This window comes from Rhinopithecus roxellana, chromosome 1 (genome assembly GCF_007565055.1).
Source record: "Rhinopithecus roxellana isolate Shanxi Qingling chromosome 1, ASM756505v1, whole genome shotgun sequence".
Lineage (NCBI taxonomy): Eukaryota > Metazoa > Chordata > Mammalia > Primates > Cercopithecidae > Rhinopithecus > Rhinopithecus roxellana.
This window is the reverse complement of record NC_044549.1, coordinates 76,428,563-76,455,352: the sequence shown is the minus strand read 5'-3', so window position 1 is coordinate 76,455,352 and position 26,790 is coordinate 76,428,563. Positions and strand designations below refer to the sequence as shown.

Sequence of the window (26,790 nt, the reverse complement as noted above, 5' to 3'; positions counted from 1 at the left end):
ACTCCACACAGAGTCAAAGCCCTCATTAGTGTCTCCATGACGCTACTCAATTTGGCTCCTGCTGCTTCCATGGTTTCATACCCTAGCACTCTCTCTTCCCCATTCTGCTCTGGTTTGACCTCACTGGCTGGCATCTGGTTCCCTAGATGACTTAAATGGCCAGTCAATCTCACTCTCCCATCCCATGCCTGTAGATCTGCTCAGTGTCAGCCACACCTGGCCCACATTTTTTTTTTTTTTTTTTTTTTTTTTTTTTTTGAGACGGAGTCTCCCTCTGTGGCCCAGGCTGGAGTGCAGTGGCACAATCTCGGCTCACTGCAAACTCTGCCTCCCGAGTTCACACTCCTGCCTCAGCCTCCTGAGTAGCTGGGACTATAGGCATCTGCTACCATGCCCAGCTAATTTTTTGTATTTTTAGAAGAGACGGGGTTTCATTGTGTTAACCAGGATGGTCTCGATCTCCTGACCTCGTGATCCACCCACCTCGGCCTCCCAAAGTGCTGGGATTACAAGCCTGAGCCACAGCGCCCAGCCTGGCCCACAATTTTTTAAAACAACACCCATCTATTCTCCAGGGGATGGGAAAGGCAAATCAAAGAGGAGCTTACATCACTCAGAATGCTGAAGGCCTCATTCAGAGCTATATCCAACATTCCAATTCCTTTGGCAAAAAGTTTGTCCAGATGCTCCCTGAAGTGCTGAAACAACAAAGCAGAAAATCCATTAGTGTCTGTCCTGTTATGTGAAACACCAACCTTGAATGAATTAGATGTATGCCATGGTAAGACCAATGATTCTCAGATTCAACCAGTCATAATTTACTTTTTCCTTCTACATTCAAAATATAAGAACTTACTCAATGTAAAATTCACCTTCAATATTCATGGTTTAGCTTCAGTTACAGTTTAGGAAGAAAATCAGTTGAATTCTGGTGAAAAGTATTTAATTCACCTAAAATTGCCACTTTCCTCTCCAGTTTCATTGTTGGTGACTCTTTTCCTCTCCTACCCCTACTCTCCCACTCCTGATCACATTTAGGACTCTGCATATGCACCCCTCCACTGGGAACCCACTCTCAATCCATTCTCTGGCTCTCCTGCCACACTTTCTCCCATCCACTTTTCAAGTCTCATATGGCTATAACCCTCTTCTCAGACCACCAGCCTCTGCGACTAGCCTAGAATGCTTCCTTTGTGACTCCATGCTGTCATCAGGTACTCAGATCCACCTTTCACTGAGCACTGCATAATTAAACTCTGTCCCCACCCAAGACTGTGACATTTCTTAAGACACAGCATTACTCTGTCTTCATGTCTACCATAGTATGATACACACAGAAAGTTCTCAGTAGATAGCTCTAAGAAGCAACGATAAAGACTGGATGACAACATGAAAACTGTGATTATAACGAGAGAGACACAGGCTAGAAATCCAGAAGAGCTCCAAGGAATAAAGAGAACGGGAGTGAGGTTCTTCCAGAGTAGGCCCTAAGACCCTTCTGGCTCTGCAGAAGCTCAGCATCAGCTGGAGATTAAAGGGGACAAAAGAAAGTAAATGCGAAACCCCACACATTTCTGTTTCTTGACAAAGGGGCAAGAGCGAATTCAGGCTCATGCCCAGGAACAGGTCAGTGCACACAATGCATGTCCAGGAATACATGCATGTATGAGTGACCCAAAAGCTCACACCCAAAGCCCACACCCACGGCCTGGCTTTGCTTTCCAGTCACTACATTCTGAACCCCTTGCTTTTTCTATTGAAAAGGATTATTCTCTCCCCAAAGGCATCCCCACTTTTGTCCACTGGGGAAACTGGCTGGAGGAGTCACCAGGAGGGAGAGGAGCAGGAAGAATGAGCTCATGGAAAATATCCACCTATGATTTACTTGCTAAGAAGGGCTTTCTTTCTCTTACCACGCCCTAAGACCCAACAATGCCCCAAGCATGCCATCAGCACTCAGATGGTGAAACCCATTCATGATGTGTCTAACTGGACACACTGCCTTAGGACCCCCAAAATGATCATGGATCAAAATGGATCATAGACACAAATCTTAGGGCATGCTGATTGTTCTAAAATGCTGTTCTGTCTCTCCCTGGGTCCCCTTAGAAGCAGTAGGAGCCCCCAGTCATTGAGATGGACAGAAGATCTGCTGGCAAGATGGTGCCAATATGAACTCCAAAGTTTGGGTGGGTTCTTCATGGTAAAAAGGTTTGAATGACACCTGGGCCTAACATGAATCGAGGCTGAATTTGAAACTAGTGGCTCACCTCAGGCACATATACAACCCACAAGACCCTCTTCCCTGGCCTGATCCACTTTCATAGCAACCTTGCTTGCCCTCTGGCCCATCAGAGCAGCCACCATTATTGAAGCCTACCTGGTGTTAGGCCCTTAAAAAAATACAGTGCAACTGAGTCTTCATGACAATCATGTGAGGTTCCATCATCCCACTTTACAGATAGAGAGACTGAGGCTGAAAACTGTTTCCAAATACACACACCACCTAGTTGCCTGGCCCAGGTTTCAATCCAGGTCAGCTTCACCTACTCTAATGCCCTTCCTCGTTCTGCTATATACCTGTTGTTTCTCTAAATTAGCAAAATAAAAGTTTGGTTTTTTTTGTTTTTTTTTTTTTTGTTTTTTTGAGCATCTTGTATGCCAGGCACTTGCCATGGGCTTGACATGTACCTGGGCAGTCTGGCTCCAGAATGCTCACTTTAATCTCCGCTCCTGGGTGGGAGCTAAGTCTTCAGGGGATGATCAAATGGCTTGAGTGATGGGGGAGAAGAATGCTGAGGGCCAGGGAACTAGGCAAACCTCAGGGCCAGGAGCCAAGCTTTGTGCTTCTCTTTTCTTCCTGCCCTGTTCTCAAGGCCCATCAGGATGCCAAGTGCATGGCGGGTCCTCCAGGAATGCTTGGTGAACAAATCTAGGCAATTAACCGAGTCTAAGAAAGCCAGGCGTCCCAGCTGCAGTTGGGCAGGAGGGGAGTCTGCCTTCATCAACAACTATCCCCCCGTGGAAATCAGGATTGTGACCACCATAGGGACTTAGGCTCTGAAAGTGTCAACTCGCGGTGGTCCCCACACCCTCCTGCACCCACCTAGGGATACGGAGCATGATGAAACACCCATCACACAGCTCACTGAGAGGTTGGTCATTAACTGGCCCTAGATTCACAAAGCTGTGGCCAGACTCTGCCTTTACAAGTTCATTCTACTTGCCTGATGTCATTTCTGCCAAATGCCTTTAATTGTACTCAGTCACGCAAGTTAACACAGCATTTTTTCTTTTTTTGAGACAAAATAGTCTCGCTCTGTCACCCAAGCTGGAGTGCAGTGGCATGATCTCGACTCATTGCAAGCTCTGCCTCACGGGTTCACGCCATCTTCCTGCCTCAGCCTTCCGAGTAGCTGGGACTACAGGCGCCCACCACCACGCCTGGCTAATTTTTTGTATTTTTAGTAGAGATGGGGTTTCACCGTGTTGGCCAGGATGGTCTCAATCTCCTGACCTTATAATCCGCCTGCCTCGGCCTCCCAAAGTGCTGGGATTATAGGCATGAGCCACCAGGCCCAGGCTACACAGCATTTTTTAAAATAACCTGCACAAAATTTAATTTTTCTTTTCATCTATATGTAGCTTATATGGCACTTCAGGCAATGGTTGATTTTTTACAGTTGGACATTTAGATCAAATGTAACAACATGTTACAGAGTTCCCCTTAATTCGCTTTTATAACAATGTCAGTTGTGAATTTGATTCTTCCTGGTACAAATTCTTCCTGGTCCATATATTAGATGGAAAAACTATTTTCTCAAGTTAAGGACTCCCAAATGATGCCACCAATAAAGGACTCTTTGTGTTTCTTTCTCCCTCCTCTCTCTCTCTCTCATGTCCAAACTCCCTCTTCTCCTCCTCCACACCCTGACCCAGATCACCAACCTCATCTTCGGAGCTGCATTTAGCCCTCTGCCCAACTCTCCTACACAAAACCAGCTCTTGTCTCCCAGGGAACTATCTCCCATGATGTGTCCTCCATTAAGAGCTGCTCTGTCCAGTTAGGTAGCCTTGAGCCACACGTAGAATTTAGATTTAAATTTAATTATCAATAAAATTACCTAACATTAAAAATACAGTTCCTCAGTAGTGCTAACCTCATTTCAAGTGCTCATTAGCCACATTTGGCTGGTGGCTACTGCACTGGACACTGCCAATTAATGAACATGGCCATCACTGCAGAAAGTGTGACTGGACAGCACTGACCCAGAGACAGGGGTTAAAATGGACCTTCCTTCCCTCAAGCCATGGACTAATGGTGACTCAGAGGAAGGTCTAAGGCCTGGACCCAGGGACATGTGCGAGTTTTGTCTGCCCAGCAACAATTCCCCTTCTTCTGATTTTCCTTCTCTTCCACCAACCCATAATTCACATGATTTGAGAGAAGCTAATGTTTCTCTCCCTCCCACCCTCCCAGATCAAGGAGTGGGACAATTTATCAGACCTTTCCAGTCTATGAATTCCACCCCAAGGGCCACAGTCGTGCATGGGCAGTGAGCCAATTCCTGGACTTCTGCTGGCATGTGGGAGGAAGGACTCTCTCTTTCCACGCGGACTGCTGAGAGGAAGCCTAGGGCTGCCAGCAATCATCCTGCCACCGCACAGGAGGTGCTCACCTGAATGAAGGTAACAGCCGCCGAGAGCGAAGCCCACATGGAGGAGCCAGGACAGGATGGCGACAACAAGGCTTGAGCCCCTAGATCCAGGCATGCCTGGCCTTTTAGGTAAGTGAACCAATACCTTTGCTCCTCTGCTTAACCAGTTTTAGCTGATGTAGGCCACTTAATTGAAAAGATCCCTTATGATTACCACAACCAAACCAATGACCCTAGCTGCCAAAACCATACCTCATGAAAGCTTCCCCTGCATTAAAATGATCTTCCTCTTCTCCTCTATGCCCCTCTTCCCCTTCTTAATCACAGCCATTATACGGTGCGATCCATTTACCGCACCTGTGATAGACTGAACACAGCACTTTATACACAGCAGACTCTCAGTGCTCAAGGCTTTAACAGCCGGTGCTTTGACGACCCATGGCACAGAGAAATTTGTGATTTTGCTGATGATCAATCCCAACCGCATGCACCCCAAGGGTCGTGTCTGGAAGCGAAGGAAGGGGCCTGGCTGACAGCCCTGTATTGTCTTCATTACTACAGATTTCTTTTTCTCTGCTCCCAGTTGTGGTCATTGTAAGATCCAGAAATTGTTATGTTTACTGCCATCATATCATTGCTATTGTGTGGAGGCAATTGGTGTACACGCCCTATGAACTCAGGTTTAAAAAAAAAAAAAAACTGGTCGGCGCGGTGGCTCATGCCTATAATCTCAGCACTTTGGGAGGCCGAGGCAGGCAGATCATGAGGTTAAAAGATCGCAACCAGCCTGGCTAATACAGTGAAACCCCATCTCTACCAAAAATACAAAAAAAAATTAGCCAGGCGTGGTAGCGGGCGGCTGTTGTCCCAGCTACTCGGGAGGCTGAGGCAGGAGAATGTCATGAACCCATGAGGCGGAGCTTGCAGTGAGCCGAGATTGAACCACTGCATTCCAGCCTGGGTGACAGAGTGAGAGTCCATCTCAAAACAAACAAACAAACAAACAACTGAACTGGGGGTCAGGAGACTGAATTCTAGTGCTGGTGATACCATTTACCAACTGAACCCCCAAGACAAGTGGCTTTAGTTCTCTGGCTTCAATTTTGCCTGCTGTGAAATGGGGATGGGAAAGAACCCGAGTAGTGGGTGGGGTAGTGAGAGCATCAGTGCCTCAGAACAGCAGGCAGGACTTCCTTCCAATTCCTCCTCTGACATTCACCCTCTCTACAAGTCTGAGTAAGACACTGTCTTATCTGTGCCTTCATTTCCCTCTGATACTTGGGGATACTGGGTTGACTTCTCCCTGGGGAACCTGAAAAAAGAAGTCATCTGAAAGAATTTTGGTGACAGAAAAAAAAGTGAGACTTTCATTTCATATTCACTAAAAGAAAGGACTGTCTTCAACATGTGAAAATTAAAACAGACTACATCTCCAGCATTCTCTATGGCCACTTCTTGGGTTGCAACTTTATAATCTAATAGACCTTAGAAAAGGACTTATTTTGCCTTTCAAGGGCCAGGTTTGCTTAAATGGATAGAGACATGTAGCTGACTTCACTGACCCCAGGACCCGAGTACCTCAAGGGCACAGCTACAGAACAGAAGGCTCCAGATCACCCAAGTCAGGGAGACGCTCAACAGCTGTGTACCAAAAGGTGGCCAGTTCTCATTATTTTTCTCAATTAAAATAAACTGTTTATTGGAAATGGTGACAGTCCCATTTTATTATTAAACCTCAATAAAGGAGGAGGAGGGTGGCTCTTTATCTTTGCTTCAGGTGACACATGCAGCATATGCTGCTGCCCAGGAAAAACCCTTGTTTCCAAAGCAATTAGTGCAGCTTAACGCCTGGGGAGATGAGCCCATGCTGACGCCACCATTCCCTGTGCCCAAATGACAGCAGCACAGCCACATCCGCTTATCTCTGACAAACAGCCACAACGTTCAGGCCAGCGGAGGATCCCGGTAAAATAAGCCTCTACTTCACCGGCATTCAGTTTAGTTGAATCATACTGATGACTCTCTGTGATCATAGCAATCATGTTTTTTCCTGTCTATGTAATTATAACAAACGTTTGAGTCCTTCCAATCAAGAGCAAGGTGTCAAACGGACATCAGTGGACAAAACAAGCCCTTGAGAGCTGGTGGTCCTGGCTGGGAGTACAGCCGCTATTTGGAAGGAAGGCTAATGGCCATCTATCAATGACACCCATCAGGATCATTCAAATACTGCAGACATGAATTTCGTACCCATTAGGAGTGGACAAAGGTTGCTGCAGCAACTCCCCCATGGGAAGACTTTAGAAATCGCCTCACCAAGTCCTCCAAGGGCAGCCAATACTGGCAGAGTGACAACTGTATGCTAGGCACCTCATGCTTTTTATACATTACTTTGCTTGATCCTCCTAACACCCCTAAAAGAGAGGTACTATTACATTCTTATTTTACATGTAGGCCAAGGACACTAGAAAGCTCAAGACAGCAGACTGGGTTTCAAAGTGCTGAGTCCCATATCTGAACTCCTATGCAATAGGGCCCCTTCCCAGCACCCAGGGCCCAGCTTTCTATGTCCCTGATAAAGTACAGCATGCAGGTGGGTGCAGAGACTTTAGGTTCGTGTGCAAAGCTAAGATCCCGTGCAGGGCTGGTTTTGAGGGGATGTGACATATGCAGTGGCCCAGGGTCCCATTTTCAGAAGGATTCAGTGTTTGATTTAATGCTTTGCTACTGTTGTCCTGAAATTCTTTATAATTGTATTTTTGAATCTGTGATTTGTAAGTGAAATCCAATGGAGCAATGGAGCCTGCCTGTGAGCAGAGGAGATACCTGAAAGATGGTGACTGTGGCTGCTTGCTGCCCTGTTCGCATGCAGCACAGAATTCTGGTGTGCTGCTACAGTGCAGGTGTCTCAAATGGACTTCACTTTAATAGATCACTTTGCACTGTTGCTGTCAGGTAGCTCAAGCTCACTGTAAAATTAAAATTAAGGCACTAAAGGTTAAGAGTATTCTGTAGAGCCTCTTTGATTTTCAGTTCTATCAGTAAACAGATACAGGATTGCCTGCTTTCTCCTAAAACAGAGATGTGGCTCCTATCAGCCTAAATGATGAGCAGGATCCCAACAGCCATGTCTACCCTATTCTGATGCCAAACTACTCAGTGAGACTTCCAGATAAGGCTCACAGGGTTCTGTGGTCCCACTACTACTCTGTTCCAAGCCCAAAGTGCAGAAGCCCATTTTTTCAGAGGCTCAAAGAGTGCCCACACCTGTCCTCCCCGCTGATTTGGATATTATACCACAAGATTATCTGATATAAATCTGGACACCTCCTCTTGATCTAATTCCTCCTGACAACACATGCACACCCAACCCTAACCTCAACCCGGGACGAGTCTCCCATATACCTGTTTAGTCTGAGAACTCCCTTGGCTGACTTTTAGAGCCTCTTTGGGGCAAATCTCTCAGGGATGTTAGGGTGATGCAGAACCAATATATTTTATAGATAAGGCACCTATCTTATGACATGGCTACCACCAAGCCTGGCTTCCAGTAAATCAGACTGTCATTTGATTCCCATGGGAAGAAGTGACATGGTATTTCTCAAAGAAGAAAACAAAATGGCTGAAGAAAGCTGGTAGGAAGGAGGCAGGCCCAGTTGTTTGCAATTTGGGGGAGACAGTACAGACACCGATAGAACGACATCTGAGCCATTCCCCATTTCTCCTTCACGTGTGTGTAACAAATTGATGTGTCTGAAGGTAGCAGCTGTTTAATGCCAGTGCCAAATTAGAGAAAAGATAGATCTCCTGTGTGAACAATGAACGTTATTTCATCCAGGTAGTCAGATTAGCTACATCCTCATTTCAATGGCAAAAGCACTAATTATTTCATGCAGATGATGGTGATGAGCTCAGAATTAGCAATTCTCTACAACTGGGAAATACCTAAAGTGGAACAGCCCCTCCACCAAAGCAGAGCATATTTCCAAGTAACTGCTGAGAAGGAGGGACATGATGATTACCATGCTCGTGAGCAAGGCCAGCTCCAAGAGGAGCCATATTACAAGAGCTCATCGTCCTTCTTGTGAGGTCACACGGACTTGTCGGTGTATCTTAGGGAACTAGGCTTTGTGAACCCTTGAAAGCCTGGGAAAAGCTGAAGCCCAGTGCTGCATGGACAGGACGCCTGTGTTGTGTCTCTGCATGGCATGGCAGTGTGTGTACACAGTAGGCCTCACCCTTCATGTCTCTCTGACATTTCCGAAGGTCTCCATTTATCCTTTATGAACTTCATGAAAATCTTGACTTGATTCAAATGTGTCTCTTGGAGGAAGAATGTTTTCAGTGGCTGCGGCGTGCCAGGGTAGACAGAAGTCAGTTTCAGTTCATTACAAACACAGTGCCAGCTCTGAGGATGCTTCAGCTCAGAAGAGGTATGCATTGATAACCAGCACCCAGGGGGAATGTGATGCAGACCAGTGCTGTGGGTGCCAGCGTACTCATCTGCATCAAACCATCACCTCACAGTCACACCTACAGTTCTTTGCACTCAATGCAAAGCTACGGCCCAGGATCGGGGAGCAGTGTGTGCTGAGACACAGGTTAGGAGTCATACTGCCCACTCAGTGGTTGCTACATTCATTTCTGGGACAGCTCAGCAAAGAAATGTGACCCCAGGGACAACTAAATTTGGACATTTTCTGTATGAGCACTTGGAAGATTTGTAGAGTTTATAAAACTTGTATTCAATTAAAATGTGTTTGTTTCAATGATCTCTGTATTTTGCCAAGCTTAATTACATATGGGTATTAAACTTAATTGTCTGAATTTTTTCCACTCTAATTCAAGTCTCTGAGTAAACAAATAAGGCACTGTGTGTGTGTGTGTGTGCGCATATACATATATATGTATGTATGTATGTATCAACATAAATTTGACCAGTCCTCTACCAGTGAAAACTTAAATTTTCAGTATTTCATGTTTTCAACATTACTACAGTAAACATCTTTGTACTCACATTATAGTGCATATGTGTAGTAAGATAATTATAACAACCTCATGGAAGACAAATAATTGAGCCAAAAATTTCTTCATTTTTACCATGCAGAGTGACTATGAGGACTTAATGAGATAATGTAGACAGAGTGCTTCATACAGAGATCAGTATATAGTAGGCACTCAGTAAACACTAAATCTTATTAGTAGGGCACCTGTGGCTTGCAATGCCTTATAGCACTGTATTTTTAGTCTATTAAAAAACCCTAACTCTACCTACAGTAAAAGGAAAGTAATTGGCTCCTAGAAGGAGAAGACTGGAAGTACAGCTGCCTCAGTGAAGGAAGGGACAGGGGACCCAGTGAGGGCCTCAGGGAGCAGTCTCTCTTCTCTATTATATCTCCTGGCTCTACTTGGTTTCACTCCCCCAGCAAGCTCTTGAGCACACAGCTGTCTACATCAGTGGTCTCACATCCTCCTAGCTCAGCCTGCCCACTGGCAAGAGCTAGGGTTGCCAGATAAATATAGGATGCCCAATTAACTTTGAATTTTGGATACATAACAGTGAATATAATAAAAATATATTCTTTGCTTATTTGAAATTTAAAGTTGAGTGCCCTGTTTGTTTTGCAAAATCTGGCAACTTTGCCCAAGAGCAGTTTCAGCAATATTGCTATCAGAAAAGTCCCCAGAAATACTCTGATCAGGCCAACTTAGGTTGTGTGTCTGGGTCTGAGCCAATCAGGTGGCCAGAGAATGGGACCTCTGACTTATTCAGGTCTGGATCACATGGCCACATCTGAACTTGAGGTTGTGGTGGGAAGAAATGGGGAAAGTCCTACCTGACTTCACCAAATGGGTTTTCTAAGGACAGAGGGATTTCATGGAAAGGAGGGGAGAAAGGAGTGTTGGACAGCTAAGAACAGTCGACTTATAAGCAGCTTCTCAGAAGAGGTACAGCCTTTTAGTGACAGTAGCAAGGTCCATATTCAAGAAAAACATGCAGATACAGGCCAGGGGAGCAGATGTGTCCCCAAGCACGTGCACTTCCACATGCACACTCACACTGCACTCATTTCCTCCGTAGCAGCATGTGGGGGCAGACATATATGTAGTGAGAAGATCAGATAAAGAAAAAATGGTAGCTTTTCCCAGGGAAAATCACAATATACTTCTTAAAAGTTAGAAAAAAAGCGTTTCTAGAAAATAGGTGGTCCAGGGATGTTTTCAGGCCCAGCAGAAAGACAGTGCCCAAGACAGAAGGGAAGAGACTGCTACCTTCAACTAATATTCTCCGGGTCCCCTCTACACACCAGCCTTCGCTCTGAGCACTCATCAGTTCAATCCTCACAACAATCCCCAGACAGAAGGTAGATACTCTTATTACCCTCCTTTTAAGAATGAGAGAATGAATTCACATCACTTGACTAGGTCTCACAGATAATAAATGGTAGAGCTGGGACTTACATCCAAGCATTTGGTCTCTAAAAAAGTTTTTTTTTTTTTTTTTTTTTACCAGAAACTTTTTATATTATAAAATTTTAATCATCAATTTACAGTCAATCTTGTTTTATCAATACCCTGGCACCATCTACATCAACGTCCCTTTTGGCAGCCAACCTCCAAAATGGCCTCCAAAGATTCTCACCCACTGATACGCAGACCCTTGTGTTGGGCCGTCTTACATTACACCAGGGTTGGTCTCTGCAACCAAGAGAATATCGTAGAAATGATGGTATGCCACCTGCAAGATTAGGTTGTAAGTAACACTACGGCTTCTATCACAGTTGCTTGTCTGATCTCTCTTGGATACTTCCCTCTAGAGGAAGCCAACTGCTTTGCTGGAAGCAGCCCTGGGGAGGTACCATGGAGTAAGAAACTGAAGCTTCCAACCAACAGCTGTTAGGGAACTGAAGTCTCTTTCCAAGAGCCATTTGGATTAGCTTAGACATGGATCTTCCATCCTAGCCAACCCTCGGAAGACCAGCCCCCAGCCTACATCCCGAATGCAACCTCACTAGAGACTCTGAGCCAGAACAACCCAGCCAGGCTACTCCTGGGTTCTTGAGTCCAGGAACTATATGAGATAATAAATGTTTGTTGTTGTAAGCCTATGGTCCCCAATCTTTTTGGCACCAGAGACTGGTTTCATGGAAGACAATTTGTTCAAGGACAGGGGTGTGGGGAGGTAGCAGGGGGATGGTAGCAGGGGAGTGAAACTGTTCCACCTCAGATCATCAGGCATTACTTAGATTCTCATAAGGGGTGCACAACATAGATCCCTTGTATGCATAGTTCACAATAAGGTTTGCACTCCTGGGGAGAATCCAATGCTGCTGGCTGGCAGATCTGAGGCAGAGCTTAGGTGGTAATGCTTGCTCACTCACCCACTACTTATCTCCTGCTGTGCAGCCTGGTTCCTAACAAACCAGAGACCAGCCTGTGGGTTAGGGACCACTGTTTTAGCTATTAATTTTAGGGGTAATTTGTTCCACTAGAGCAGATAACTAATATACTCATCTAGATTACTGTGAAGCACATCCCAGATATCATATTATTTCATCTGTAAACATTTTAAAAACAAACCACAATACATGTTTCACTTTATGTCAGAGTTACCCAGTTTGAATGAGGATTCACATAAGATCTACTCATTGTGATTGGTTGAGATATCTCTTAAGTCTCTTATTCTAGAGTTCCCACTCCATTACTTTTCTCACAGGTTTTGTTGAAATAACTTGTTGGTCATAAAGAGCATTCCAGAATCCAGATTTTACTGATTGTATTCCTGAGGTGTCATTTAACATGTTCTTCTGTCCCTCTATTTTAGTAAATTGATAGTGAGATTGAGCAGTTTGATGGGATTCAGATTTGACTACATATTTAATTATTTATTTGATATTATTTATTTATTTAGTATTTGGTATTCATTCATGATGTTTTTACTTCCCTCCAACAAATGAGTAGTAGTCTCCTTGCAATGGTGGTAGTCATCAATGCCCAGATTCATTAATTTATCAGAAGCTGCACCATAGTGATATTTTAATTTCATCATCTCTCTTCATTTATTAGATAACCAATTTCTGCAAAGAAGTGCTTCCTCTTTTGCACTATTAAGTCAGCTGAAGAACCACTTGTAGAAGAAAATTGGATAAACATTAGCTGCCCTTCATTTCTTTATTGGTTTTCAAAATAAAGATTGTTCTGAAGGTGATCAATGAGAATCTCCCACACCCTTTTTTTTTTTTTTTTTAGTATCATCAATGGCTTTTCTGCTTCACCATTCTAGTATCAGCATGGGTCGTAACATGTATGTTTCTAAATGTTGACGATTTTTGTGTGTTTTTTTTTGGGAGGGGTGGAGGGATGTTTAATTTATCCCATCTTTGGTCAGTGGGAGCTGCTTCACTTCAGGCTTGATACCAAGTCCCCATACAGTAGTTGATAGCTTCCTGCTACCACAATAAGCAAGAGGTTACAGGCTCATCTTGTTCATCTTCTGCCCCTAACCTAGAATTGGCCATTTCTCTAAGGAACCAAGAAATTCACCATTCTTAACCATTTACACTCTATTACCTCTGTATTTTCCTTGAGCATACACCTGGGGAATGAGGAGGAATAGAAAAAATAACTGAAGAGGGCCAAGTAAACGGGCAAAGAAGAAAAGTGATAATATGGCCAGCTAAGAAGCTTACACAAAACGTGGTGCAAATCTTACTCCAAAAATCTGACAGGCAAAGTGACAAGTAAACACAGTGGGGAAGCACTTGCTAGACCCTGGTCTGGAATTTACTCCAAGAACAGGAAACATGGTGAGGGATAGATTGGCATTAGAACAATTTGATGAAATAGGCAGGAGTTTCATGCTTGAGTGAGACAGGCTCTGCCCTGGGCCAGTACCACAGTGAGAATTCAAATTCTATCCTCAGCAATGGAAGGGGCCTCCAAGGACACCCATTAGGTACAACATCCTCTGGTCTAAGTGAAGTGAAGTCTGCCTATGCTAGCCCCACATCTTTGCTACCAAAGACTCTCCTTCCCTTTCCTCATGGTACACATTTTATCCCAATATCCTTGCAGCATTCACTGAGTCACCAAATGGTTATTAAGAAGCCATGCTGTGCTTGATCAATCGAACAAGAGGAGACCCGGTCTCTTCCTGTAGAGTTCACAGGCCAGTGGAGACAGATCCCAATCAATAAGCACACAGCTACATGGAGTAGCAAGTACCATCAGGGAGAGGCTCATGGTGATTTGGTAGTATATTTGGTAGTATAAAACAGAGGCACTAAAGGAGGGCCTGGAAGTAAAGGCAGGGCTGCTAGAGAATGAGATTTGTAGGTGGAGATATAGTGTTTGTAGGTACCAAGGCGCTTGGGTAGGAGGAAACAGAGCATATACAAGTAATTGTAACAAAGTCATGGAATCCAGAGCAAAGAAAGGAAAAAGGAACACAGCACACCATGAGTCTGGAAATGCAGCAAGGAGCCAGACTCAGCAGGAACTTCCAGGCATTTAATGTGTTCACTAAGTTATTGGCTGGAGTGGTTGTTTAAGGATCAAGAGGCCTTAAGACTCAGAGGTAAGATGGAATGACAGGCTGTAGGTTCATAATATGGGATAGAAAGCCTTCTCAGGGACCCTTAGATTAGCAGCAGTGGACCATGAGTAAACAGAAACATAGACCTCAAGGAACAAGACAAGAGAGGCCCAGAGTCATTCACAGGCTATAAAACCAAACAGCTGTAATTCACAAGAAATGGAAACATGGATTTTCATCCTCAGGACATGAAATGAGTGCTCCCATTACAGAAAATTAAGGTTCAGTCACTACCAAGGGAAACAAAACAGCAGAGAAATCTCTGCAACAAAGACTTTTATGATACACCAATACAAGAAACTTTTTTCTTTTTTGAATTCACTGTTGGAAGATTAAAGATATAGCTTGTTAAAATATCCAAGTCATTTTTCTGAAACAAAACACCTCTTTGCAAATGTACAGTCTACCTGGCAGGTAAAAATGCAAATTAATAAACATAGCGTCCACTGTAAGATGTCTGTGGCTGTAAGTCACAGGTCAACTAAACATCCCACTGTGACCCTGATCCACTTAGTGGAGATAGTCTCATGACATTTATTGTTTGTATCCACCTGTGAATGTGGCCAGGCTGCTTGTCATGTCTAGTCATGGGAGTGGTCCATTTTCACAGCAGTTCACCAAAACCCTTCCCTGTATCCCTAAGCCCCAGGAAATACAGGGGCCCCTCCTCTGCACAGACTGCTTATCCCAGCAATGCAGGACTGTGGGGGTAATAAGGCGGTCCAGTCTTATCTGCCACTACGGACTGGTAGGTCATTTCAGCTGGCTGAAAAACTAAGTTTTAAATGGGGTGATCAGCAGGTAGCCATCCTCAGATTCATCAGCTGGTCTTATCCCTTCCCAGAGCTGGCTCTTTCTCAGTTATCAGGGCTTCTTCCTAGCGTCCTTATCTACTTTTCAGCCTGGTAGGCGATAGATTTCATGAGTATAATTAACATATCTCTACTCAACTCTAATTGAATTTAAAGGAAGTTTAGAAAGAAATCGTTATTCCCATCACAGAGAGATCAGCAAAATATGCTAATCATCTGAGATCTGGACAATACTCTTCACAAAGATAATAAATGTGGGAGCTAGAGAAGGTCCTTCACTTGGGGTTCAGGCCTTCCACGGGCCTCCCTGACTTTACTTCCATAAAACCAACTTGGCCTTTTCCTCTGTTGCTCACAGTCCTTGGGCTGCTTCTGATTCCAGGTAGACTACGATTATGAGTCTAGAAAAAAATGATTAATGTCAGAGCAACAGCTGGGAGAATCCATGAGACGGTTTCCCCAGTCAATCAGGAGAAGGCCCTGAAGCCAGCCCAGATCAAAGATGTCTGACCAGGAAACACCAGGCCATTTAGGGAAAAGAAATTCTCCTCCAACAGGGCGTGCTCTATGGAACAAACCTTATCAGCTCTGCTGATTTTCAGCTGTAAGCCCTCACTTCCCTCTCTTCCTCACTTCCTTCCCCTTCCTCTTCCCAAGGGGAGCAGAGGAAGGGGAAGGAAGCCAACCCTGGGACAGCCAACTAGCAGAATGAACAGAACTGGTGTGAATCTCAACTCCTGGGATAGACTATGGGGGCACTGACATTCTTTCTTTAAATCTCTTCCTTTTAATATAGTCCTTGTGTGAATGTGTACGGCACCAGGAACAAGTTAATATGATGCATGATCTTTTTCAAAAGATAAAACAAACATCCCTTTAACAGTATGTATGCTGAATTCATTTATTTAAAACAGAAAATGCCACATAACTCCAATATGTGATTCTGGAATAGGCACTGAATTTTTTTTCACTCTTCTCTCTCCACATCCTGCCAAAATCTGAATTTTCAAGGTGGTGTCACATATTAAAGATGGCAATTCTTATCCAAGTTTGAAAAGATTCTTCTCTGCACTCTACCCCCTTTCTGAGACCAAGTCAGCAAAGACCCTGGATAGTCCTGGACCCCAGGCCTCATCATTCCATATTTCTCATTTTATGGAAACTCCTCATTTGAGCACAAAAGCAGGCAAACTAAATTAACAAAATGGCCCTTCCAGTTGGCATTTTAGAAGAAAAATGATTCCACTGCCGAATGATTATAAGTGACACACCGAGGATCTTGCAGACAAAGACAAAAGAGCACCTGGCTAAGGTGACCCTATCTGTGGAGAGAAGTCATTCACAGTCTGAGTCTTTGGAAGTGGGACATAAATTGACATGTAGAAATTGAAAGAGAGTTATTTGAAAGCTGCTTAGCAAAGATCATTCGAATAACCTCCTGAAGCACAAATACAGTCTGAGAAAGGGTTGACAATTAGAAACATGTGACTCAAAAACATAGCTAAGCCCTATGCATCCCCACACACAGAACCACATGCACAGAGTACAGTCAGGTGTAACATGTATTTCAGTCCAGCTAGGCTGTATTCACACTTTGCTCAGGTGGAGCTCTGACTTTGACACAAACTCTCAAAGGTTATTTCTGCACGAGGCTTGGCTGAGTCCCTCAATTAGGACAAACCCCCAGATATAGCACTCACAGACACATTCTCTCCTGGATTCTGGGATAAGACTGAGACATGAATGCTGCCTACAAACTTGCAAAGGGGGTGATACTACATTTGGTGAAAAAAAGTCAGGGATTAGAGAAGAGGTGTTTGAAAAAAAAAAAATCCAGGCCAGGTGTGGTGGCTCACTCCTGTAATCTCAGCATTTTGGAAGGCCAGGGAGGGTGGATCACCTGACGTCAGGAGTTCGAGACCAGCCTGGCCAACACGGTGAAACCTCTTCTCTACTAACAATACAAAATTAGTCAGGCATGGTGGCACATATCTGTAATCCCAGCTACTTGGGAGGCTGAGGCAGGAAAATCACTTGAACCTGGGATTCGGAGGTTGCAGTGAGTCGAGATCATGTCACTGCACTCCAGTCTGGGTGACAAGAGTGAAACTCCGTCTCAAAAAAAAAAAAAAAAGGAAAGTAAAAAAGATCCAAAACACGGGTCCTGGAAAATTCTGAAATACAGAAGCCAGATATAGTCAGAGCTAGTCTGTCAGATGCTTCAGTTTTCAAACAAACCTGCATTAACACCCATCACCCAGCTCCCACCAGATCAGAGTCTTGAAGTGGGTAGGGCATTGAAATGGGATTTTTTTTTTTTAAAGCATTGTGATTCTATTGCTACACTGCAAATTAAAATCCTCTGCTTTAAGGAGTATAAAATTAAAAGGAGCCACTTATCCTGAAAGAAGCAAAAATGAAAGATAACCAAGTAAAAATTTAAGGCATGTATCCCAATCATTGCAAAGTACTTGGCAGGTGTTTTGGGTTAAATTGTGTTCTACAAAAGACATGTTGAAGTCCAAACCCCCAGTACCTTAGAACGTGATCTTATTTAGGACAGGGCCATTGCTAACATAATTAATTAATATGAAGTCACTGGGATGGGCCCCTTATCTAGTATGACTGGCATTTTTATAAGAGACACACAGCCACACACAGGGAGAATATGACCATATGAAGACAGAGACAGAGACTGCAGTGATGCATCTAGAGACCAAGGAAGGCCAAGGATTGATGGCCACCAACAAAGGCTAGAAGAGGCAAGGAAGGAATCTCCCTTGCAGGCTTCCAAGGAAGCATGACCTGCCCACACCTTGGTTTCAAACTTCTAGCCTCCAGAACTGTAAGACAATATATTTCTGTTGTTTTAAGCCACCAAGTTTGTTGTACTTTGTTATGGCAGTCCAAGAAAACGTACACAACAACATTTCCCAAATCACCACCTACAAAACTTACTTGATTAAATGGTGTTCCTAGAAAAAGCTTTGCAAATGCCATAAAATAAATTATTTAACTCTTGGAGAGAGGCATAATATACATGACCATTTTAAAAGCTCTGAGAAGTCCTGCAGTGAAGAAGCATATTTAAAATTTGTTTCATTTGTCATTTTAAGCTTTCTTTGACCACAAAACCCCCTGTACTCTGTTCCCTATTAGCAGACGTGTTAACATCACATCATAGAACTACTGTTTCTTCAAGCACATTTTTGAGAAACACCTGCTTTGCCAATAAAGAAAGAGAAGCATGCTATGAACTTGCTCTTTCTAAGAAACATAGTTGGATGCCAGGTTTCCACAGTCATCCCTGTCACTTGATGGGCAAGCAGGACCTGAGATTTTTCCAACACGATTACATTCTATCTCAGTTTCCCTCTGCATTAGTTTGCCAGAGCTACCATAACAAAATATCATCAACTGAGTGGCTTAAACAACAGAGCTATATTTTCTCACAGTTTTAGAGGTTAGAAGTCTAAGGTAAAGGTGTCGGCAGTTTTGGTTTCTCCTGAGGACTCCTTCCTTGGTATACAGATGGCCACCTTATCGCTGGGTCTTTTAGTGACCTTTTCTCTGTGCATGTGTATCTCTGATGCGTCTTTTTCTAATAAGAACAGCTACCATATTGGCTCACAGCCACACACTTATGACCTCATTTAACCTTAACTGTCTCTTTAAAGACCCCATCTCCAAATATACATTAAAGATTAGGGCTTAAACCTACAATTGTTGGGGTGACATGATTCAGTCCATAACACCGCCTCAATTGCTCAGTCAGGGGGCATAGGTCTTTGGGTTGTAGTTAAAAAAAAAAAACAGATGAAAAAGGTTAAGTTCCTCAAGGTCTCTAGCAAGTATTGACTCCAGATCACAACTCAATGGCCTCAGCCTCATGGGTTCCATTCACCTCCCCACACTACTTAGCCTCTATCCCCTGCAAGCCTCTTCTATGGCAAGAAGGTCCCCAGTTACACATTTCTTCAATAGATTATGCATTCTTTTAAACACAGTCTTACTACTTTATTGTGCAAAGAAATTTGGCCATGACACTTTTTTTTTTTTTTTTCGAGATGGAGTCTCGCTCTGTCGCCCTGGTTGGAGTGCAGTGGCACAATCTCGGCTCACTGCAAGCTCTGCCTCCCGGGTTTACGCCATTCTCCTGCCTCAGCCTCCCAAGTAGCTGGGACTACAGGCGCCCGCCACCTTGCCTGCCTAGTTTTTTTGTATATTTTAGTAGAGATGGGGTTTCACCATGTTAGCCAGGATGGTCTCGATCTCCTGACCTCGTGATCCGCCCGTCTTGGCCTCCCAAAGTGCTGGGATTACAGGCTTGAGCCACCATGCCCAGCCGGGCCATGACACTTTTAAATCTGCAAGAGTCACGTTCATCATGGCAAGCATCAACAATGAAAGCCACATCATTCAGCACTACTACTGAGATTTCAAGCAAAGTGATCTACACACAGCATGGTCTACACTAGTCTTTGTATCTCAAAGCTTGGTAAGGGAGGAAAAACCTTACAGTGGTTAAACACACAAATTCTGGAGCCAAGCCAAGTGCATGCAAAACCTAGCCATACTACTCTTTATTGTGTGTGTGATTTTTGTAAAATCTCTTCCTCCATAAAATGGGCAAAACAGAATGAACCAGACAAAGCTGTTGGGAAGATCAAATGAGATAAGCAAAGGGCCAGACTGAGCAAAGGGCTGGAAACTAGCAAATATTCAGGAATTATTAGCTGCTATTAGGGGAATTTCTAAAGCCTTTTAAAAAATAATTATAGACCGATATAAAAGTTGCAAAGCTAGTATGAGAAAGTTCCGTACCCTTCACCTAGCTTCCCCCAATGATAACATCTTTATTGTAGTACAATAATCAAAGCCAGGAAATTGACAGTGGTATAATACTGTTAACCTAATTACAGACTTCATTTGGATTTCACCAGTTTTCACATTCATTTTTTTGGTTGTATCTACAATTTTATGAAATTTTATCACAATAATAGACTTGTGTCACAACCACCACAATCAGGATTCAGAACTGTTCTATCACCATAAAGAAACTCCCTTGCAATAACCCTTTATCGCCCTATACTCCCTCCACTCCTAGTCCCAGGAAACCACCGATCATTTTCTATCACTATAATTTTACTTTGAGAATGTCATATAAATGGAGTCCTACAGTATGTAACTTCTTGAGACTGGCTTTTAAATTAGTAGTTCTTCCTTTTTGTTCCACTGTATGGATGTACCACACTCTGTGAATTCATTCCCCTGCGGAAGGAAACTTGGGTTGTTTCCAGTTTGGGTGGTTACAATGAAAGCTGCTGGGAACATTCATGTGCAAGTCTTTGTGTAGACATAATTTTTCATTCCTTTTGATAAACATCCAGGAATGGGATTGCTGGGTCATAGGTAAGGTCATACAGTTTCCATAGGTTTAATTTATGAGAAAATTGCCAAACTATTTTCCAGAATGGCTGCACTATTTTACTTTCCCACCAACAACCTATGAGAGACCCAATTGCTCTGTGTCCTAGTCCGCATTTGGTACTGTCAGTATTACTTTACTTTGGCCGTTCTGTGTAGCAGCACTACAGGAATTTCTCATCACTTGGAGAGTGTTGCTGGGGGATATATGAGGGGATAGCAACAACGCAGGGAGTCCGGCCTCATCGGCAGGAGAATTGCTTGAACCCAGGAGGTGGAGGTTGCAGTGAGCCAAGATGGCACCACTGCACTCCAGCCTGGGCGACAGAGAGTGAGACTCTGCCTCAAAAAACAAAACAAAACAAAACAAAACACCCAGCCACATGGAGAGCCATTCCACAGTCAGAAACTATAGTGCTGCATGTCCTCTGGGACAGGAGGTGGGGACAAACAGATCTAGGGGGACATGAACATGCCCTCTGGAGATACAGAAAGTATGTCCTTCCCTTGCACAGTACCAATTCCTCTGCCCAGGGGCTCCCCCAATGTTGTTCATTCTTAGTGGCAAAATACTATTTAAATGGAAACCTTAAAATTGGGTTTTTGTCCACTTACTGCTTCTCTGGCTCCAAGGACTACATGGAAAAGATTTTCAACTCCACTTCTGAGGCAAACTAAAAATATGTTTCCCAAAAACTCATATGAAGTAGTGAAGAGCATCTGAAGAGACCCAGAGGAATATGCAGGCAAGCACGAAGTGAATATCTGCAGCACAGGACTGGGAGATAGGTGCATTTTGCTTAAAAGGTTGTGGAAACTATGATTATGTTAATTTAGACTTTTACAACAGAGTTGAGCAAAGAGGGATTAGAGAGGGGGTGAAAAGAAGTGGAGCCTTCAGGCCATGTCTTCTTCTTGTCCATGGATCCAGGGATACAGTGCTCCAGTGTGTGTGCACAGGACTACATTTACAGGGCTGCAGCATCACAAATGCAGGCTGGAATGGAGCCAGCGGGAGCCTCTGTGAATTCAACTCGCTTTATGTGCTTTGGGGTCCTTGTGCTGAAAGAGACTTCCTCTGTCGACTATTCCCACCTTCTCACAGTATTGAAAATAACTCCTTCAACCCTAGAAAGGCTGCTCTCCAGCCCCTGAAAGTATTAAACAAGAAGCCCACAGGAGGAATGCATTGGTTGTTATTATGTGATTAATAGATGATACATATATATATATATATATAAAGTTACATTACATGGTCAAGTGAAAATAGTACCTGATTCTAATGCAATTTGATAAGCCCCCTTCCCCTGATTCATTGCTACGTTCTGCCTTCAAATAAAGAGAAAGGAAGAATAGTTCATCTAAGCTACAGAATTGGATCAGACTCAGTACTCATCTCAGAATTAAAGTTCAATTTACTCTGCTAGTAAAGGACTCTGCATCGTAATCTGAAGGCATTACGGAAAAAAAGTCACTCAAATGAGCTGGAGCAAATATCATCAAATTCATATGAAATGATTTATCCTATAGATTATTTATACATGACACACAGCTGTCAATCAGTTCCTGTCTGCATTCAGTACAAACTCACTTATCTAATTCTGACACACACTAGGATTCACAATAATGTTCATGGAAGGACTGGCACACACTTTTCTGGGATCTACATACTGGAAAATGACAGAAAGTCTCTGGTCTCATAGAACTTACATACTAGTGGGTGGGGGCAATAGTGGGGAGAGACACCAAATAAATTTAAAAACGTTTAAGGGAAAATAGCTTAACAATAAGAAGCAAGTGTTCTGTATGGTGGGTTGGGTGAGAAAGAGTGAAGTAGGGAGCACGGGCTGCTGTGGTTGGGTGGTCACAGTGGTGCCACTATGAAGACAGGTAGCATTCGAGGCATAGCAGAGCAAGTCCTCGGCTGGAAAAGTCGTAGCATGTCTGCAATGGTGGTAAACAATAAAGACTGGGAATGGATGGGGTTAGAAGGTGAGTCCACAATAGGATAAGGGCCACCTCATGCATGGTGAGGAGCTTGAAACTTCTTAGAACCACCATAGGCATGTGGGTTTCAACCAGTGCTTGGGTTGAATTGTGTCCCCCACAAAAGATACACTGAAGCCCTAATCCTCAGTCCTAGGAGGACTGGAAGGGTTGTTGTAGATGTAATTAGCTGCATTAAGATGAAGTCACATTGGAGTAGGTTGGATCCCTAATGCAGTATGACTGGTGTCTTTAGAAAAGATGACCAGGTGAAGACAGACACATAGAATGCCACGTGAAGCCAGAGGACAGGAATGAAGCATATGCAAGCCAGAGAACACCAAAGATTTCAGGCAAACCACCAAAACTAGAAGCAGGCCAAAAAAGATTCCTCTACAGGTTTCAGGGGAATCTTGACTGTGCTGATATTTTGATTTTCAGACTGTCAGCCTCCAGAACTGTGAGACAATACATTTCTGCTGTTTTAAGCCACCCACTTTGTGGTACTTCATCACAGCAGCCCTTGCAAACTACTACAGCAGTACGGCCTTCATGGGATGTTGACTACACAAGGGACGTGATTTGATGTTTACATTAACAAGGCACACAGCACTCTGTCTCCTGCGTGAATAGGCTGGATGCTGGGTAGCAAGTGGGAGCTGAGGAAGGTAGAGGTAGGGCAACCAGTTAGGAGGTTACTGCCAAGATTCAGGAAACAGAGGATGGTGGCTTAGCCCAGGGTGAGAGTGGTGGAGTGGGTAAAGCGTGGCCAGATGCTGGCTCTCTTGAAGGCACAGGTGACAGGACTTGCTGGCTATTGGGATGTGGGTTCCAGGAAGAAGAGACAAGGGTGATGCTAGGATTTGGGGTCTGAGTCTTGGAAGGGAGGACTGCCATTTGCTGAGATGAGGAAGACTAGGAGAAGGTGTGATTTGGGGAGGTAAGGCCAAGAGTTTGGTTTTGGGTACAAGTAACTTACACTCCTGATTAACATCCCAAAGGACCCCTGAGTAGGCAGGGCTGAGATCAGGGATGTCAGTGTGAGTGTTGTCATCACTGGGGTCTAAAGTCTGGATCTAACAATACTTTGATTATTATCTGTCTTCTTCCACCCGAACTTAGTATCTCCGTGGGAGAAGGGACTTCATCACTCTTGCTCACCATTATACTCCTAAAGTCCTAATGGTGCTTAGCCTAAGGCAGACAAGCACTCAAATATTTGTTGAATGAACAGGCAAATCAATACACATAAAAGGTTTTACATGTGGGCAAAAGTTAAATACCATTTGACTCAATTTCAGGCCCATATCCTAAGGAATTAAACAAATCCAAATATTAATATACTGATGCTCATCATAGCATTGTTTATAACAGCAAAAAAATGAAAAATAAAAAACCCTGGAAGTAAGCTATATTTTCAATAATAAGGAGGTTGGAATGCTATGTAGCCAACTAAAATACAGTAGGATATTTCACGGTCTGTAAGGGCGATCCCAATTTACTCTTATTTTAAAAAGACATTTAGATAAGTTAAAATTTAACTTTTCTTTTGTTAAAGCATGCATATCTGATAAAATGATGGCCTTGCAGATAAACACAAAATACTAGAGTTGGTTCTTTGTGACAACGAACTACATGCAACTTATAATTCTCTTGCTTTTGCTTGTCCACATTCTCGATTGTTTTGTGTTGTAAGAAATTGGTGGGCTTTTGGAACATGAGAAAACATCATTCCACAGACAAAGCATCATTGCTGTGGATGTGCTCCTCTTTCCAGCATGTCTGTATTTGTGAAAGTATTCCACATTTTGAAATCTTAGCCTTGAAGCCACCATCTAACTTGCCAGCTTGGTCCATACAATGAACAGCCTGCCCCAGGTCAGGAACAGTGAAGACATGGACGAAAAGATAGTTCCTCCCTTCAAGAAAGCTAGACTAATGCTGAGACACAGTCATAAAGGAAGGAAGTTGAGTCAGGACTTGTCTTCTGGGAGCCAGAGAGACCTCTAAGGATACTCTAGAGGGGTAGCTCTTGAAAGAAAGAAAGGGGTTGGACAGATGTGTTTGAGAGAGCCTGGCAGGTAGTAGGAACTCTTGGAAAATACAAGAACTGAAAACAATTGAGCACTTTTGGGCAACTCAGCAGTCCTGGAGGCTTATTTAGGAGGAGAAGGGGGGCACAGCGCTTCCTCCTCTCCTGTGGAGCCTCACACTGGCTCCCCCTGCCCAGCAGGCCGCAGGGCCAGTGCCCTCTGAGCCCAGCTTCCTAATTGATTCTGCCTGTGCTCCAATGCAACTGACTCACCAATTAAGGCATGGCTGATTGAAGCTCGCCCGCATCTCCGGTTATTTCTTCTTTCCACACATTTGTTGATAGTGACACCAGACAGAGACCACCCAAAAAACCCTCCAGCTTTAGACAACGAGAATGTCTAAATAACAGCAGACACTGCACTGCTTCAACCTGAGTTTGCAATTGAAGATTATGAGGCGGGTGTTTCTGAAAGGATCCCATTCCAGGTCCTTTCTGGAATGTGAGGAGTGTGAGTAAAGAAGTTGCCTCTTCTAGTGGTCAAACTTTCACATCATTGCACATGAAGTGGAAATAAATTGAAAGCTGGTTTAAAAAATAGTAAAGACAGGCTGCCCTAAAATTCAGTCTCCTTACTTCAAAAACCTTTATCATAATTCAGGACTCTTATTATGTCAGTACTCTTTTGAAGGCATCCCATGAACAAGTAGAAAAGAGAACATATTTATTGTCAGAGCTAAGAAATTTGAGTTCAAATGCAGGGTTAGCTTCATGGGTGTGTGACCTGTATAATCACACATGCTCTGTGCCCAGAAGCCTCTGCCCTTGGTTTAATGCTCTGCTGTTGCTATCTTTTTTTTTTTTTTTTTGAGACAGACTCTCGCTGTCACCCAGGCTGGACTGCAGTGGCGTGATCTCGGCTTACTGCAACCTCCACCTCCCAGGTACAAGTGATTCTCCTGCCTCAGCCTCCTGAGTAGCTGGGACTACAGGTGCTCGCCACCATGCCCAGCTAATTTTTGTACTGTTTGTAGAGATGGGGTTTCGCCATCTTGGCCAGGCTGGTCTCCAACTCCTGACCTCAGGTGATCCGCCTGCCTTGGCCTCCCAAAATGCTAGGATTACAGGCATGAGCCATCATGCCTGGCCTTGCTGTTGGCCATCTTGAAGCTCATAATAATTTTTGAACAAGAAGCCCTGCATTTTTATTTTGTACTGGATCTTGAAAATTATGTAGTCAGTCCTGATGGCAACTATGGCTTGGTGCAGACACAGGGACAGGAACCAGGCACTGTGGTGGAGGACTGTGTGCATTTGTGGACACTTTTTTCTCTACATAAATGCCTACCATTGTTTATCAGTGCCTGGTTTTATTTCCCAGTGTCCTTAAAAGCTTAACTAAGGAAATGGTATTTTTTTTCTTTAACTGGCAACTGGGCACAGAGTCTTTCACAACTATTAGTTTGACGTGCTAGCTATTAAAATTAGCCAGGGTCAAACATCATGTTTGACATCTAAACATGTTTAGAAGGTATATCATACCATGAAATTATTTAATATTTTAACTCCAAAAATGAGTCAAACATTTAAATCAGACTCCAGAAGCATATGCTCATGAAGTTTCATGTAATGACATTCAAACAAATCCAAGCAGAATTGCTAGAGTTTCTTACAAGTGACTGGGGTATAAGATTTGGGGTTGTGCTAGATCCCAATAGTGTCTAATAGTATGTTGGTGGACAGACTGCAAGAGACTGATTCCCTTGGAAGCTTGTTAAAAACATCCTAGGCCTCCAGGCTGAGAGGTTCTGATCCAGTAGCCTTTGGGTGGGCCCAGAAATTATACTTTTAAAAATCGTATCCAGGGCATGGTGGCTTATGCCTGTAATCCTAGCACTTAGGGAGGCTGAGGCAGGAGGATCACTTGAGCCCAGGAGTTAGAGACCAGCTTGGGCAATGGAGCAAGACCCCATTTCTATAAAAAATCCAAAAATTACCCTGGAGTGGTGGCAAACACCTGTAGTCCCAACTACTCAGGAGACTGACTGAGGCAGGAGGATCCCTTGAGACCAGGACTTTGAGACTGTAGTGAGCTATGATCATGACACTGCACTCCAGCCTGAATAACACAGTGAGATACTATCTCTACAAAGAAAACCAAAACAAAACAATGTTGTCTTTAAGATTCTTAGGCCCAGCCAAGTTTTGGTCATCCACCACCTTGATAACCAGAATGGGATTTCAGAAAGTAAATAAGTCAAAATGCATAGTCAAATGTCA

The 26,790-nt window shown here is 43.7% G+C and overlaps 1 protein-coding gene across 2 annotated transcripts in view; it reads right to left on the bottom strand.

The window, feature by feature from the left end:
- Positions 1-26,790, bottom strand: part of CACNA2D3 (calcium voltage-gated channel auxiliary subunit alpha2delta 3) — a 958,335-nt gene that overhangs the window by 449,303 nt on the left and 482,242 nt on the right. For both annotated transcript variants that reach the window (XM_030926087.1, XM_030926131.1), the window contains exon 10: positions 609-698. In XM_030926087.1, coding sequence (XP_030781947.1) covers positions 609-698 — 90 coding nt within the window. The remainder of the gene's footprint in view (positions 1-608; positions 699-26,790) is intronic.